Source organism: Macadamia integrifolia, chromosome 2, assembly GCF_013358625.1.
Source record: "Macadamia integrifolia cultivar HAES 741 chromosome 2, SCU_Mint_v3, whole genome shotgun sequence".
In the NCBI taxonomy this organism is placed as follows: Eukaryota; Viridiplantae; Streptophyta; class Magnoliopsida; order Proteales; family Proteaceae; genus Macadamia; species Macadamia integrifolia.
Genome location: NC_056558.1, coordinates 4,738,401 through 4,754,777, shown reverse-complemented (window position 1 = coordinate 4,754,777; position 16,377 = coordinate 4,738,401). Strand labels below are relative to the sequence as shown.

General features: G+C 38.2%; 3 protein-coding genes across 4 annotated transcripts; 1 reads left to right on the top strand and 2 right to left on the bottom strand.

Annotated features, from left to right (window-relative positions):
- Positions 1-1,038: 1,038 nt before the first annotated feature.
- On the bottom strand, positions 1,039-4,730 carry LOC122072155 (OVARIAN TUMOR DOMAIN-containing deubiquitinating enzyme 4-like). 2 transcript variants are annotated; one of them, XM_042636719.1, is made up of 6 exons: positions 4,425-4,730; positions 3,277-3,398; positions 2,580-2,620; positions 2,154-2,252; positions 1,447-1,611; positions 1,039-1,207 (listed from the first exon to the last, which is right to left on the bottom strand). In XM_042636719.1, the coding sequence occupies exons 1-6, from the start codon at positions 4,447-4,449 to the stop codon at positions 1,192-1,194; spliced, it is 468 nt and encodes a 155-aa protein (XP_042492653.1). In that variant the 5' UTR covers positions 4,450-4,730; the 3' UTR covers positions 1,039-1,191. The 2 variants fall into 2 exon arrangements, with proteins under 2 accessions (XP_042492653.1, XP_042492654.1); XM_042636720.1 differs by lacking the exon at positions 4,425-4,730 and adding an exon at positions 4,140-4,222.
- Positions 4,731-5,634: 904 nt separating this feature from the next.
- Positions 5,635-7,043, top strand: LOC122058085. The gene has a single exon (XM_042620544.1). The coding sequence runs from the start codon at positions 5,813-5,815 to the stop codon at positions 6,794-6,796; it is 984 nt and encodes a 327-aa protein (XP_042476478.1). The 5' UTR covers positions 5,635-5,812; the 3' UTR covers positions 6,797-7,043.
- A 1,254-nt stretch (positions 7,044-8,297) lies between these two features.
- Positions 8,298-15,923, bottom strand: LOC122071967 (U-box domain-containing protein 45-like). The gene is made up of 6 exons (XM_042636463.1): positions 15,555-15,923; positions 14,855-14,939; positions 13,230-13,415; positions 12,484-12,591; positions 10,354-11,534; positions 8,298-9,253 (listed from the first exon to the last, which is right to left on the bottom strand). Exons 2-6 carry the CDS (start codon positions 14,903-14,905, stop codon positions 8,464-8,466), a joined length of 2,316 nt encoding a protein of 771 aa, XP_042492397.1. The 5' UTR covers positions 14,906-14,939; positions 15,555-15,923; the 3' UTR covers positions 8,298-8,463.
- Between the last annotated feature and the right edge of the window lie 454 nt (positions 15,924-16,377).

Here is a 16,377-nt window from a genome sequence, read left to right as displayed (position 1 = left end):
AAAAAAAAAAAAAAAAAAAAGAAGAACCCAATGCACGAGGCTTCTATTACTGTGAGGTCTGGGAGGGGTAAGTTGTACGCACCCTTACCCTGCTTTGCAGAAGAGGCTGTTTCCAAGTTTTGAACATGTGACCAACATGTTTCAATAGTGCAACATGTTTCTAGGTTTGGTTCAAAATATAGTAACCATAAATTGAAACCAAATTAAACAGTTTTGAGTTTTTTTTTTTTTGATAGAATTAAACTGTTTGAGTGAGTGGAATTGAGATCATGTATATGGTTGGATTTTGATTTTATTATCATATTGAGGTAATAGGTTCGTAAACAATTATTAAACAGTTTCTAGGTTTTAAACCTCTTTCTTGAGTGAATGTTTGCATATTTGCTCTAAATTTTAAGTGCACGTACCAAAATTTGGAGACTGGGTCTAGATGGTCCAGTCTGGTTAGATATAATTGATGTAATAATTTGTAAACGGCTCAAATCTAACCATAAAATCGAATCGAATGATTTATTAAACGTGTATTTTTTCAAATCCGAACCATTTATTAAACATTTTGACGGTTCAATTCAGGTTTGTAAACGGTTTCATTTTACATCTAACACCCTTTATTTCCACTTACCATAGGAGGTGTCATTAATTAATGTGCGACGTAACCGTAACTTTGAATCACGACTCTTGGCAATGTCGTATGTCATTGGTTTTGTGGTTCATTAATGAGGATATAAGGAGAAAGTGTCGGGTGGAGAGAGATAAAGAGGAGCTATTGGCTTAGCCTCCACCTGCTTGAAAGACATTTTTAGTGCACAGTAACGGAACTTGTATCAGCTAGTTCTGAAAACCGATATCATATCCGGCATGTATAAGTCTGTATCAACCATATTGGATGGTTTTAGATATCAATTCTGTAAAAGACAATGTTTCTTATGCTCACAGCTTTTTGAACCTTACATCATATGATTCATTTATACCTGAGGAATCAAGATTAAGGTGTAAAAGTTTCAAAACAGATATTTTAAGACAGCAGGCCAAGTGAACTTATAAAGACAGAGAATTGCTATACAGAATACACCTTTTATTCAGAATCATTAGGTGTAATTTTTGAATTCAAGTAAGAACATACTTTAGTACATCATGTCATATATAGGAATGTATGCTAATACTGCAATTCTTCTTACTCATGGAACCTCTTCATCTTTTCTTGTAGCTGCCATCCCAAAAAGGATTTTGTAAGGTCAAAGTACTCTTCTTAACATAAAATATGCACAAGTAACAACTAGCTTCTAACTCAAAAAAAAAAAGAAGCTTGAAATAATTTAAAACCAGCTTCCTTGTATATCCAACTCACTGAAATAAATATAATCCCATAATCACATAATTTCTCTGATCATGTGCTTCAAACGTCCTTGCTAAAGAATGAACTGGCAGGGTTAACGTAAAACTTACATCTTGGCTTGTGGTCCACAATAAGAGGTTTGCAATGCATCATAGTGTCCACAACCATGATACAGCACACGGACGGGGTTTTCCTTGCCATACTCTTGACCATATTCAGCTATGGATTTGAGGTTGCCAGAGAACTGATCCTTCATATATACAGTGATAGGCATCCTGCGATCAAATTTCATGCATAGAAAAAATCGTTAAGGATCCAACTTAAAAGAAGTGAAGACATGGACTGGGCTGTTGTTGCCTTGGCAGATCAAATGCCGTGCACTAAATCGTTCAGTTTGTTTGGACTAAGACAACCACTAAATCATAAGGGTAGGAAAATATAACATTTAACATTCACATACTTCTCATCCAATATTTAGCTATTGACTAGATGGTGATCACCTTAACCATCATGGCTTTAGGCAAAGACTACTCATGGTGGTAGTACCACACTAACCCCAAGGGGTAGCTCAGTTGGCAAGGATCAACACCTTACAATTAAGAGTTCATGAGTTCTATACTCTCCTTGGGACCTACCTTCGCCAAAATAAAAAGGTGGTACCATGAACAAGAAGATGTAACATGGAAACTACAGTAGCAGCATATTAAGCAGAAGGACAATCTTTTTAAGCTGCAAAAGTTACCAAGATCTAATCCTTCACTAGAATAACTAAGGTCACAGTTAAAAAAGAACTTTACATTTGAAAATATAGACTTACTGTAGCACATGGGAGGACATCAGCAGCTCAGGTTCTCCTCCCCAAATATGAGGCTGCCTCATCTGTGCAATGTATGTATCAAAATCACCTTCAAGAAACCTACAAATTGCAAAGAATATTTACTCTCTTGAAATGGATAATTATGGTTTATCCTAAACCTCTTCATCCACGGCGTGCATGATATTAATAAAATATTAAAATCGGTCATTTTTCAAACAGCCTAGAGCTAAAATCTAGTAATGAAATTAAACAACCCTGAAATATTAAGTGTTTTATTGAATTCCAACAGTATCAAGCATCAAAATTATTGAAGATCCCTCACTTTCTTAGATTGGCTGTTCCATGAATAAGGGAATACGGGTGCATAAGCATTTCCATATTGATGCAGCATGAGAATCTGGACAAAGATTATTGAAGAAAGCTAACCATTCAGTGTCTTGACGCCTCTTAATGAATTCATCCACAACCTGACCAAATCAATTGCATTTTGTAAGAAGAAAGGTGAGAAAAATGTGACGCCTTCTAGATTGATAACAACAATCAACATTAAGAAGAGAAAATAAGCAAGCATTTCAACAACCTGCACCTTAGCAACCTATGCATAAAAACTAGCGGACTTTAAGAATTCACTTAAAAGTGTTCAATTGAATAAGATGAGACTACAGAGAAGTCACCGGTAATGGTTGGCCAAGGAAACTTCGAATACTTCCAATTCCTTAAAAAAAATCCAAGTCTTTCACCATCGTAGCCACTTATATATATATATATATATATAAAAGTATATATCAAAAGCCATTCCAGGTTGTATCTACAGCATTCTCCAATAAGTTTACCATGAACAGAGTGAGTTATCTGGAAAGTATGGGAAGCACCAGACAAACTTCATAGTGGGGGATTATATGTCAGTCAAAGTATCACCCTAGTAGAGGGCGTACCCAGTGCACGAGGATCCCACCACTGCAGGGTCTGGGGAGGGTCAAAACACACACAGCCTTACCCCCTGCTTCGCCGAGAGGCTGTTTCCTGAATCAAACCCAAGACCACTTGGTCACAAAGGAACAACCTTGCCGTTGCGCCAAGGTTGGCCCTCTAGTAACAGTGGGAAAAGGAGTTCTTGGGATACCTTAGCTCTAAGATCATCTGCTAATTCCTTTTGAACGCTGTCACTTGGAGACAATCTTCCTTCTCTCAAGCAAGCTCCATGAACCACAGAACGGAACAAACATCTACCATCACCAGGTACGCCTGCAACAAAAGAACATCACAATACTTAGGAGCCCCTAGCAGGTGGACGTTTTGTATTTTGGCTATTCCAGCGGTAAAAATGACAGAAAACCCCATGGTAATAGGGATCAGAGGATATCTTTTCGTGAGTTGCAAACAGAGAACTAGTGTAAGCAGAGGAATATCATTTAAATTATGAGTTGAAAAAGAATAACCACTATTATCCTTCTATGTTCATGCTGTGGGAGTTTGTGATCGTGTTGATAAAATAGTCAATGCATTGAATTATATTCTGGGATTTTAGGGTGGGCAATTCATTTCCTCAGCAGAGCGATAACACAGTATAACACAATAGATAACATGTTATATGTGGTTTCATGCATTCTAAGGACATCTCTGGTAAGCATGCAAAAGCACAATCCGATCAAGAAAACAGATTATTTTAAGAAAACCTTATCAGTATAAAATTTTTAACTATTTCCTGAAGCAATTCAATCAGGTAACATTGCTGGCTTCTAAAAAGAATAAAACAAGTCACCATAATTTATGGAGTATACCTTTTCTTCTTCAATTGTTTGAAGAAACCATGAAAATTCAATAGAACTCAAACACAAGTTTCTGTTTTATAATATCCATTGTCAATTGCTTTATGCAGATTACAGAAAAAACAACAAAACACAAGGATATTATTCATAACCATACCGTGAGGAAGTTGAAAGATAAATAATAACAATTAAAAAAATAAGAAAGCAAGCACCAAACCTGATCCCCAATCCATAAGGATCACCGATAAATTTGAAGGTGAAATGACAAATTCCCAATGCAAATAGAGATAAAATAGAGATGATAGACACAATGATTTACACTCTACGACAAGAATATCCAGTAAAATTCCTCATTAGACAAGACAAACGCAAGTAACGAACCAAAACAAGAACAAACTCAGAAGAAAAGCATCTCGAAACCATTCAAAACCAAAAGTGAATAAGACGACAGATCTCAAATTGAAGGTAAAGAAAAACATCCGAAATTGAGGAAGATCGTTACCTAACGGAGAATTCAAGGTCGGCATAATTGAAGAAACGACCGAAAATCGAACGTCAATTCTGTTTCTGCTTCACAGAAAGGCATTTCCTTTCTCTTTGGGGCACTATGTGCAAGATTGAAGCTCGCAATGGATCTGAGGCCAGAGATGATAAGAGAATCCATATGGAATCCTTCAGAGTTGTGGTGCAAAAGTGATGAAACCAGGAATCCAATTCGATGCGGTTTTCGGCGCGAAATGGTACCGTTGATGTGAGAGTTAGAGGTTGAGGAGCAGGATTCCGCTTTCTCCTTTTTTATTTCGAAAACTTTTAGGAGATTCTAGACCAGGAATTCGACTCGTACGATTCCTCAATGGATCGGCAACTCTGAGTCATAATTCAGAACACGAGACTCCAAGAACGGTTTACCGTTTTAAATGCAAAGCCACCAGATACGAAACAAATCAGTTGCTAATAATCGACGGGGGAAGAGACACGTGTCCTAGTATTGCAAGACGAGACCAAAACGAAAACCCTTCTCTCTTTTGTTTCTAATTTCTTACTTAACTAAAAACCATACCAGGCCCAGGCCCAGGCCCACGAAAATCCATTCCATGGCCATTGCCATTTCATGTGAGAAGAGAGACAGAAGGGTGACATGGTACCCTCCCCAGTGGTTTAGAGTTTTTTTTTTTTTTTTTATGGGACAGGGTTTTATAAAAGGCAGCATAGTCGTAGAGTGGCTTCTACATCAATATAGGAATTAATGGAAGCATATGTGGAAGCATCAATAGTGATGAAACTTTAGTCTTCCATGTGGGTTGGGAGGTCATTTTGCCCTTCCATGTCTCTTAACACAAATATCATAATGCCTTTTACAATAAATGACACTTAAGGTATCTTTCATTTCGAGAAATTATGAGTTCACATCCTAGGCACTCGACACACACACCCAATGCCCTTAGAAGTCCAAATCCTCACTGGAGTGTAGCAGAGGATTTTTATTTAGAAATTATAGCTTAGGTATTCTATGTTTTACATATTGTGGTTAATCAAAATTTATATGATTTCTAATTTTAAGATTTTTTAAAATCAGATTAATAATTTCCAAATTAATCAAAGCTTATGTAATTTTTATTTTAAGAGTTTCTTAAAATGTTAGAGATTTAGAATCAACCAGGGAAAAACGAGAGAAAGTTAGCCCTGTAAAGAATTGGAAAACAAACTATGAATAGAAGAGTAGTAAATATAGGAGAATCGAAGGGAGAGATTAGAGAGAGACTAGAGAGAGAGAGCGAGAGGGAACATTTCCCTATAAATATCGATCGACCGGTTTCGTCCCTGCAGAAGGCACTGTGGCCTGCATTTGCATTCACATAGCATTTTCTCTTCTCCGACACATTTGCGTCAATGGAAAGTGGAGGAAGCAAACGAAGACGTCGCCTATTGTATGCTTGTGGAGTTTCAGCCCTCACCATTGCTCACAAAGCCTATGGTAGAGCTGAGGAGGTTCAGGGGCCTACAGGCTTCCTTGCGAACAGCATAGCTTCTCTTGCGGAACCAATCGTCAGCCCAATGGCGTCGCAGTGGCTAGCCATCCTTTCCTTCGCCGACGACCAGATACTCGCCGCAGAAGAAAAGGTGGAGGCGTTGATCCCACCATCATCTCATCTGTTCGACAAGATCGAGTCTTTCGTCTGTATCCCTGATACCCTGCCTGGGAAGTTCGATCGTGGGGTCGACATCATGATCCGTTGTGTGCCTTTCTTAGAATGGGTACTTACCTTTATGATTTGGGGATTGAATTTATTCCTCTCTACTTTCATGGCCTGGGTACCTGATGATTCTGCAAAAGAGAAAGAGATCGTGGTCGACATCAACTGCGATGAGCGTGCATGTGCAAAGGATAACAATGAGAATCGGTTCGGCCCCAAATCGGCCTTAAACCTCAATTCTTCTCCTCTCGGTTTTTACCCAACTGAAGAAGAAGTTTTGATCAACGAGTCTTTTCCTTCTCTTCCTGTTGCTGAGCATGAAGATGAGATAATCTTCAAACCATCTTCAATAGACAAATCTCCTTCTCCTTCTGCTCCTGTTGCTAACGATCAAGGTGGCGAGACCGTGAAACCAGTCAAGATCAGCTACAAGGAAGTGCTTGAGATGGGAAACAATGGAGATGCAGAAAAGAAAGTAGATATTACTGGAAAGGAGGAACCCCAGAAGCCTACGGTTGAGAAAGAGAAACCCACCGGAGCATTTAACCCAAAAAAAAAAAAAACAACCGAGGCAGAGGTGGGAAGAGACGTCCCCAACCCGAATGAGATGATCATGAAGGAATTCCCAATTCTGGAGTTGTTTGATGCAGGGTGGCACATGAAACCCACCGCAATATGAGGTAGATCATGAAATCCTCCATAGATAGCTTGAGAGTTTCCTGTCTGCGACCCCAAATCGAAGAAAAATTTCCCTTTTTTGCTTGTAATCTTGTATACCCCTGTATTCCCTTCCCATTTCGTCTCAGATTCTGAAACGAAATCCCATGCATGAATCCTTTTTGAGTTTGTTTTTTTGTTATCAATCTTTTATGAGGATGTAATTCATATTCTGTGATTATGTTCCAAAAGATCATTTAAGTTCGACAGATTTTGTGCCTCTGCTCTGTAAATCCTAAACTGAATAAGAAACTAAATATAAGCTCTGATAATGGATATATCAGCTCTCATATGGCATCTGCATGCTCTGAAATTTTCAAAAGGGATTGAAACAAACCCTGCAAATTAAGGGGAAACTTCCAGACCATTTAATTGCAAAGAGCTGACCTAGTCAAAGATCAAACTGAAACTATAATTGTTACGTTCCTCTCGAAGACATATCCACCCCACTCCCCTTTTTCTCCCTTTCTCCATGTAACTGGCCTAGGATGAAAAACTGAAGGCTGAAGAGGATCATTATCTCCTTGAAATCACCCTTTTTTTTCTTATTCTTATTTTTTTTTTTTTTTTAAGTGGATCAGGTAGCACCTGTTTTCACCCCATTCGTTTACTATCCCATCAATCGATAGGGAGTGTAGAGCATAGTTCTAGGTATCGGGTATTGAATTCATCGTATTGATTGTATTGTATTAATATCAATCAAGATCGATATTAAATTTTTTTTTTTTTAAATAAGGACAAAAACATCGATATGCACCGATTGATTTTCTTATGGAACATACATAATACATATCAATTTGTGTGGATTATATCACTCTTTCCACTTCCAGTTCCTATGTTAATAGAAATGGAACTTTTTTTGTTTCGATGGCAACAAAAAATAAATCTTCATCGTATGTGGGTCTTTCCTAGTGTTTTATTGTTAAGTATAATTATGGTTTTTTCGATGGATTTGTCTATCTAGCAAATAAAATCGGTATTAATATCAACAAATACCATTAACTAAAATGGACCGTGTCCGCCAGCTATAATTTAGTTTGTTGTGATCCATAGACTTTATTGCTTTAAAATATATTCTGATTATGGAAGGGAGGCTAAAATTATTAGTTCAATCCCCTTCAAATGACGTTAAAATAAAGGGATCAAGATAACCCTTTAATGCTTCTCCCGTTTCTTGCCTAACCTTTAGGGTTTACCAGATCTATATTATTTCTTAAGTGTGACACATATTATACTCAGATCCCTATGCGGGTTGGGTGCATCTTTACTTACCCCATTTCTTTCCCTCCAGAGGAAGAGCAATTTCTTGCAGGGAATAGCTAATGGTACCAACATATAACAACCAGGTGAGGTGCAATATTTTAAATTGCTAATTTTTTTAATTCAGATTTGAGAAGAGAAAAATCCAGTTTGATTTGGTTCTGGTAATTCAGGCATTTTCACAAAACCTGGACATCCCAAAGTAACACATAAAACTCAAAGGCTTAATTTTAACCTTAGGATTAAGTTCCAGCACCGATTAAGGGAAACCTCTTCTCTAAAATTAAATCTCTGGAGAGAGAAAAGAGGGACAAAAGACTAAAAAGAAGATACAACAGAAATATACAAGGCTGGTTAGAAGCAGAAGCTCTAACACTGGTACACTGAATAGTTCTTGCTCTTCCATATAGAAGCCCAAGCCCTACCCACCCTTCTAGATGTAGATTTACATAGTGGCTTTGACTCTGGAGCCTGAAGGGGAAGTTGAACCACACTACCCTCAGGCTGCTGCTCTGCCTGAATGGGTAATGGATCCCGCTGACGATGCTCCCTGAACAGTATCAAAAGTTTTTGTGCCCTCTCTTTCCCTCTTGCTGTTCCATTCACTGAGATTGAAACCAATGCAGGTATCACACCTTCTTGTAGAACCAATTCACTGCATTTGTCATTCCCAGTACACAAAATCAAAAGACACGATACAGCTTGCTCCTGTTCGATGGGCTCACCAGTATCCAATATGGCAGAAAGTGCACTAATGAGGCCTGGGTTTGATGCAATCTCTTTCTTTCCTGAACTATTCGAGAGCAAACTTATAAGGACAGAAATTGATTTTTCAGTCCATGTGTGGTCAGGAGGATCCGCAAAGAGAGCTTGAAGCCCTTCGATGATGCCAGCCGATAGCAGTATGGGAATGTTTATGGGATAAGTGGAGAGATTGTAGATGCAATGGAGGGCATCAATCTTACATTGGGGTTCAGATTCATTTCGGAGGAGACGGACCAAGAAGGGAATGGCTTGGCTTGAACCAATGATTGGCTTTGCTTCCTCAAGGCATGAGAGATTGAGGAAGAGAGCTGTTGCAGACTCGTATGCCTTTGACATGAGGATCATTTCTTCCAGCAATGGAATTACTCCAGCAGATAACATCATTTCCTTGTTCCTGTGAAGAATAAATAAATAAATAAAACACTTGAACACTTTACAGGTAGATGACACGAATGAATCATTTGAATCAAAAAAATTTGGATCCATAACAAAAAAATCTTCCCCCCCCCCCCCTCTTTCCACCCAGGGCAAAGAAAAAAGCATACAGTGAAAGAGTATTGTTTCTACTAACAAAGAAGAACAAATAACGAAAAGAGACATTCTGTCAGCTAGGCATATAGGATATGCAACATGACACTATGAAAAGACTTCTCCCCTGTTAACAATGAAAGAGTGGCATCAACTTCGGAGGATCAGCACCAAATGATGAAAAAAAATTGAATCCTATCAATGGGACATTCCAAGCCAGGAAGTTTGCAATCACTGATCTGATTTAATGATCTACGGCATTATTTTTTTGTGCCAAATTAACGGGCAGATGAACAAGCAATGGGAGATACAAGTCAAAGTTTCAACCTAGGATATATGCTCACTGCATCTCAACCACATTTAGGCCTGGCACAGAGCCAGAAGAGAAGCTGCATGTGGATTATTTAAAACCTTCCATCCTGAGGCAATCCCTTATGTACACAGTCACTTCTTTCTATGTAGTTTCAGTTTTTGTGACAGACTACAGCTACAATAACCCATTATAATGAAAATACAAGCCTCTATGACTTGGACACAGACAGGCAATTAAACATTAGCAGCTACCAGCAGCTTTGCCACATTGGTGTTGACCCCTACTTCTGCCGAGTTTCAAGATGACAATAAGTTGGCCTTAAGCTTAAGTTCAGGACAAAGCTACATCAATTCTCTATATATAAATAGCCATCAGGAATAAAGAATTTTGGTCATTTTCTCAATTTTTGGCTACTGGTACATTACCTTGGAAAAGAATTTACAGAAGAAAAAAAGGAATTTCTTCTTATTTGAATAGTGAATACCAAGAAAAAGTATTGCATATATTAGGGAAGTGAAAAAAAAAAAAACAAAGATAGAAAATTTTTAGAGAAAAGCATAAAGACAGCCACCGTAATATTTTGCATTGTTGCATGTAAAGATAAGTAAAAGCAAGGATTGTTTTGAAAAACTACAGATGGGAGCCAAACTAACCTGTCATTGTTAACAGCTAGGTTGAAGAGAGCCATAGCTCCAATCTCCTGTGCCTTATCACTACCCTGACAAACAGCTGCCTCTAGAAACCGCACCAGAGCCTCAGCAAAGCCATTGGCTCCCATACAAATCCTGGCTTCTTCATCATCCTTCAGCAGTAGACGTATCTGTTCCACTACTTTGTATTGTCGCTCAGTGTCCCTTTTTCCATTCAAGATGGCCAGTAAGCTGTCATATCTTTGAGCCATGTCTAGGTCACCATCTTCTTCCGTGCGAGATGCATTTTCCACTTCTTTTCTTTCAAGTTCCTCAACAACCCCACTCTCCTCCAGAGGTACCACTTTAACACCTTTCAACTTGCAGGAGCTGACACTCTCCATGGATTTTGAATTCGTAAACTCTGATTCAGATAATGCCAGTCTCCAGTAGTTTAGATTGAGAGAGTCTGGGGGCCCATCAGGAACAGGGACCCCATTATGTTCGCACCAACTAGCAACAAGACCTTTAACATTGTAATTTGGAGTTAAAGACAGATGGGAAAGCTGCTGTTGAGTCTTTGGGCAAGTTCTGTGCCCATCACTAAACCATTTCTCAATGCAGATCCGCTCATATGTCTGCCCAGATGATATGATAACTGGGTCATACATGAGTTGCAATGATATTGGACACCTCAACTCCTCAGGTGGTACTGGCATTTGCCCTGACCTCTGAACATTCGACTTAAAATTGAAGGAACTAAGTCTCGAGAACTGTCGATCAAAGGCCTGGCCATTACCCACAGGCCCAATGCCATCTTCTAAAGAGCCCTGAACAGTTGGGGAACATGGCGCTGATCCCTGAGAATCGTTGTCATCTGAGAACTCACTTCTGAATAACTTGGAGTATTTTCTCATAAGATGTAAAAGATAAGCAATGATGGATTCCTTCCGCTTGTCCTCCTCTACCCGTGCTCTTTCAATGAGCTTCTTGAGAGCTCTTCTCTCTGTGAGAGCTGCCCTTGAAGATGTAATACCAAGCCTCGATGCAGCCTGGTGAAAGATTTCAAGCTCATTATTGTCATTACAATTGCTGTAAAATTTTCTCTCCTGCTGAAGCAATGTAATTACTTCATCACCAACTTGCTTCTCTAATGAATCAACAGAGAAAACAGTGCCTTCAAGTACAGTGACAATTTCTGAAATCTGAAAAGGAAATGATCCAAAAGAGACTTAAGGTTAATTCAATGACTTCATTCTCTGGCCAAATTTAACTACAAAAAGGACAGTGCTAATAATCAGGTTTGCAAAGCCATTCCCTCATTTGTAAAATAGAATAAATATCACATAAGAAAACCAAACCTAGAAGGGAGACAAGAAAAAGGAAAAAAGAAAAAGAGCATCGTTTGCAGAAAAGTAGTCACATGAATATTGTTCAAAAAATGAAATAGAAAAGGAATGATTCCCACTATGTTTGAGCTTCAGATATTCAAAGGGTACACACATGCAATTCATCCCCACAGGAAGGAGTCTGAATGAGGAAGGAGAGCACAGGGGAAAATTTTTCATCCCATACGGGGCCAGAAGAATCATCTCCAGTACTGAAGATACCAAATAACACTAGACAGAACAAAGGCTAGGGCTATTACATATAACTGTTGTAAAATGGTAAAACCCCAATTGCCAGCAGCTGGTATAGCCTTAGTCTCCATTATACTAGGAATATATCCAATCAAATCCCAAGCCCATCATAAATAGTGATGAACTGACCCTGAATCTTAGTGTTCAATACATTACAGAACATCATCTCCAATTACAAAATAGGCAAGGGGCATGGAACAAACCCAAGTTATCATAAATTCTTGACATATTATTTGACCTACAGAACATTCAAATTTAGCATCAGGTAGGGTGCAAGCTGGGCCGACTTTGGGCTCAACTTTCAACTGCATCAAGCTGGGCCTCAGGCACAACCCAATTCAAAGTCTTCAAATGTGCAACCCAGCCTGGCCTAAGTTGCACCCCCTAGCAATCAGGCACAATGACATAAAGTTGAGAGAATAACTCATGGACAATAAGTATTTCAGTATATGGATAAATAAAAAGTAATTCACAAACCGGTGCATTTATCCATGTAAGGAAAGATATTAATTACCTGGGAACCAATTGCTTGTGGGACAATGTCTTCAACACGCCTGAGACTATCTGCAAGAGCACCTCTTACCTTCTCAAACTTTAAGCGAACAGAGTCCCCTGTTATAGCCTGCACGATGAATTATATACAATTGACGAAACACTCATGAGAGAAGTTCAAACTGATCTAAACTGTTTCGTACCCTGGAAAAACACATACTACTTTCCTTCAAAAGTGCAATTGAAGCATATATGATGTATCAATTTACAGTCTAATAAGTTTGATCACATCTAAAACAAAATTATCTCCATTTCACCAGTATATGTGTATCAAATAAACCCAAACCGTCCTACCTACTGAATGTGCAAGGACGTAGCAAAAATAGAACTCATTTAATAACTAAGAATATTTCTTTTCTTCAAAGATCAGTTGTGAGCTGAACACTGGCATAAATGTATTTGCAAAGTTTTAGACCAAACTGTTGGTAAAACAGAGCATTAAAAGCAGGCAAGAAAAAAAAAATATATATATATATATATATATATGTGTGTGTCCCATTACAGGAACAAATTCTTAAACTAACATTCAAAACCTTATTTAAATCAAACTAGTTGGAGAATAAAATCTCAAGAGAGAAAATGGAAGATGCCAGCCTTCAAACTAGTAGATATGATGAAAGTATGAGTAGTTAACACTACCGAAACTAGAGTCTTGGGATAAATGAGTATTGCCATAAAGATAGCCATGTGAGAAGGAAGTAATCTTACCAGATAAAGTTTACTGCATTCTGAGCAATGCTGGAGAAGATTCTTGGCTTTCTCAAGTGCAACATGTAACGAACATAAGGCCTGGATGCCTGACTTGCTCCTGGGCCTGGATGCCTCTAACACTGGAAAAATTTCCAATATCTTGCAAAGAATTGCAGAAAGTTCTCTACACATCCCTCCATGTAACTGCATGTACAATCACAAATTTGGTATAATCCACCTAATTAACTGAAACCGTAAAGCAGTATAAATCTGTAAAATGTCATACGTTCTGAAAGGTGAATATGGTAGTTGAAAGTGCAATGATTGCAAACCCTTCAATTCTAAAATTTATAGGAAGTATGAATATGCCAATTTCTCATATAAGACAAAAAAGTTTTCAAACAGCTTCTAATGACTTCAACAACAATAAAAATAATAATATGAATGATGATGGTGACCATTGTCATCATCATATGCAAATGAAATTCAGATTTGCACATCAAACCAATTTTCCAGATAACAATGATGATAATATCCAATATAAGACTGCATAATTAACTACACCTTCCCCATAGGGGGTCGCCATGGATGTTGCATGCTGCACAGTGGAACAGGCTGATGCTCTAATCATAGATTTATTTCTCAGTTATGTAAAAGCCAATGATTTCAATCCTAAGAATTTCCACACAGCCTATGCATTGATTGCATTCCCTAATCTGAAAATGCAAGGGACGGAGAAGTCACCGCTAATTGCGGAGAATGGCAAAGTCACTGAAACCACAATTAAAAGGCCCTCAATCGTTAACGATGAAACCCTAATCCATGAACCTTAAACCATGAAAGTACTAAAACCTATTGTGAATCCCCAGGGAAGACGAACCCTCACTGGAAAACTGCCAATAATGTAAGAACGACAAATTTTGAAACCTTTACAGAAAAAACTCAGTAAAGCTCATCGTGAAACTCTCAGTTAAGATGAATCCATGCCAGAAAAACTGTCAGACAAAGTATTGGAAGTGAATGCCATTGTATATTGGACTAAAAGATATCATTGGGGAGAAACTCGCCGGAGAAAGGGAGTTGCAGACCGAGAGCACACAAGCATAGGGGAAATCCCAGTTTCATTTCTTATTAAAAATGATGACCTAGATTATTTCTTTCAATATCAATGGTCAGAAGAGGTGCCAGCTGAGCCGCCACAGGCACGACAAGCATTTCTTATTACTTCTGCCAACCAAAAAAGAAAAAAAACTATAGCAATCGTCTGGCAGTTAGTTTCTCAAAAAGGCAAATTTGCCAAATATTTATTAAGTATCCATCTCTACAGACATTATAATGCCTCTAAAGTAAACAATGGTCAACAAGAAGGATAATTACAGTTACCATTGGTTTGTTGTTTTCGATGTAATGGGTTGACAAGCTTGTGTCATATTTTTAACATACGTTTCATATCTAGCAAGAATGTAAGTCCTGGAAATCCTAAAAATATGGCCGCTTATGTTATGTTATTAATGGAGCCCACAATACAGAAAAAAACCTTCACCTAGTAAACGAGCTGATGGTGAACCCCAAGGATTTAATTTTAAGAAGGCAGGGGACGGATGTTAAGCAGAACCAATTTCCTTTTAGCAAGTAATTCGTACCTTGGCATCGCTGGCAACAAATAGACTTTCTTCAACCTCAGCAACATCCATAATTCTGATCAATGATGCTTTCACAAGTTTATCTCTGCTCAAGGAAGAGGACGAGAATCTAAATTAGTGACTAAGGGAGAAAAAAAGAAAGAAAGAAAAGCACCTTCAATTGAATTTTCAAAAGCCAAACCAACTCTTTAAGACTGTACATTCGAGAAGCCAACAAAAACTCATGCTTATAATAATTGGGTAACAAACTAGAACTGGTTCTATCACTTTATCAGACATCTCCAATTATAATCGGATAACACATTAGCATTGGATGCATCGCTTCATAGGACTCTCCATGAATCATGAAATACATGAATTAATCAGCTAGTAGCCAACAGGAGGGCATACAATCCAAATCCACCATTTTCATATAACATTCTGGGTTTCGAACAAATTGTACAACCACAATCAAATGTACTATCTGCATCTAGATCTCATATAGCACAAAAGTTGCAGGGATAACGATACGGCCATAAGCTGGGAATTATCCAAACCTGTCCGAAAAAACTACGATTTTTTCCCAATAAATAAAAGCCAAGAAGAAAACTACCAGAATCCAGAGCAACTACAGCAACAGTATAAACGAGATCCCCAGAAAAAAATTTGAAATGACAAGAACGCAAGCGGGGGCAATAAGATGCCCATTTCGATAACCTACCAGAGAAGAAGAGAATTTTCCATGGAGGCTTCATCTCAATGATTGACAGATCTCAACAAACAAATACGAAGAACTAGGGCTTCTACTATCTGTTTCCCATCTCATTCCGACTGAAATCCTGTAATGTGGAACTAGGGTTTCGATCTGGAAGTTTCAAAGAACGAATTAATCGCAGTTGCAGGAAGCAAAGCAAATAATAGTATTGAGATTTATCGTTGAGACAAGATTGGAGAAACTGATTTTTTTCTTTTCCTGTAAGAGAACAACAAGGGATATAGTGAAATCTAAATCTTAATTGTTAAATCCAAATCTTAATTTTAGGGTTCTAATAAATCTTCTATTATAATGCGCATGATACACTGTACTGGGGCCATTGGGCGGAGGTTGGAATTCTTCCCGCTTTTGTCTCCAAGAGTCCAAGATGATCGGCCGACAATTGCCGACTTTCCCGTTTGTCAGTTAACAGTTGCTTCATAAAAAGACAATTATACCCTTATTAAATTATTTTTAGTTAATTACCGTTATAAATATTTTCCACAGCCATCCATTCGAATGCAATACCTTGCATGGTTTAACCAAACAATTAATGATTAATTGGCAAGACCCTTTTGTGTCTTAGTGAAAGATACCGTGATTCCCGGGGGCTTCATTCTAGTGTTAACTTTGAATTAGAGAGAGGGGGAGAGAGATCACTTCAATGGTTGTTGTCATAGCAGTCATGTCTAATCTTGGGATCTCACTTCACCTGATGTGGGTTGCTATAAGATTTTATATGGAGAGAGAGAAAGAGAGAGAGGAGGAGGCACGTAATGTATAAGAGAGA

Bases quoted from the DNA above. Each gene is read 5' to 3' on its own strand.
- LOC122072155 (XM_042636719.1), bottom strand. From the start codon at position 4,449: ATGCCGACCTTGAATTCTCCGTTAG. The intron at 2,253-2,579 runs GTTAGCTTTCTT...TGCAATTTGTAG, and splicing joins AGGCGTCAAGACACTGAATG to GTTTCTTGAAGGTGATTTTG. The intron at 1,612-2,153 runs GTAAGTCTATAT...ATTTGATCGCAG, and splicing joins ATGTCCTCCCATGTGCTACA to GATGCCTATCACTGTATATA.
- LOC122058085 (XM_042620544.1), top strand. From the start codon at position 5,813: ATGGAAAGTGGAGGAAGCAAACGAAGACGTCGCCTATTGTATGCTTGT.
- LOC122071967 (XM_042636463.1), bottom strand. From the start codon at position 14,905: ATGGATGTTGCTGAGGTTGAAGAAAGTCTATTTGTTGCCAGCGATGCC. The intron at 13,416-14,854 runs GTACGAATTACT...TTGTACATGCAG, and splicing joins TTGTTGCCAGCGATGCCAAG to TTACATGGAGGGATGTGTAG. The intron at 9,254-10,353 runs GTTAGTTTGGCT...TATTCTTCACAG, and splicing joins CTAGCTGTTAACAATGACAG to GAACAAGGAAATGATGTTAT.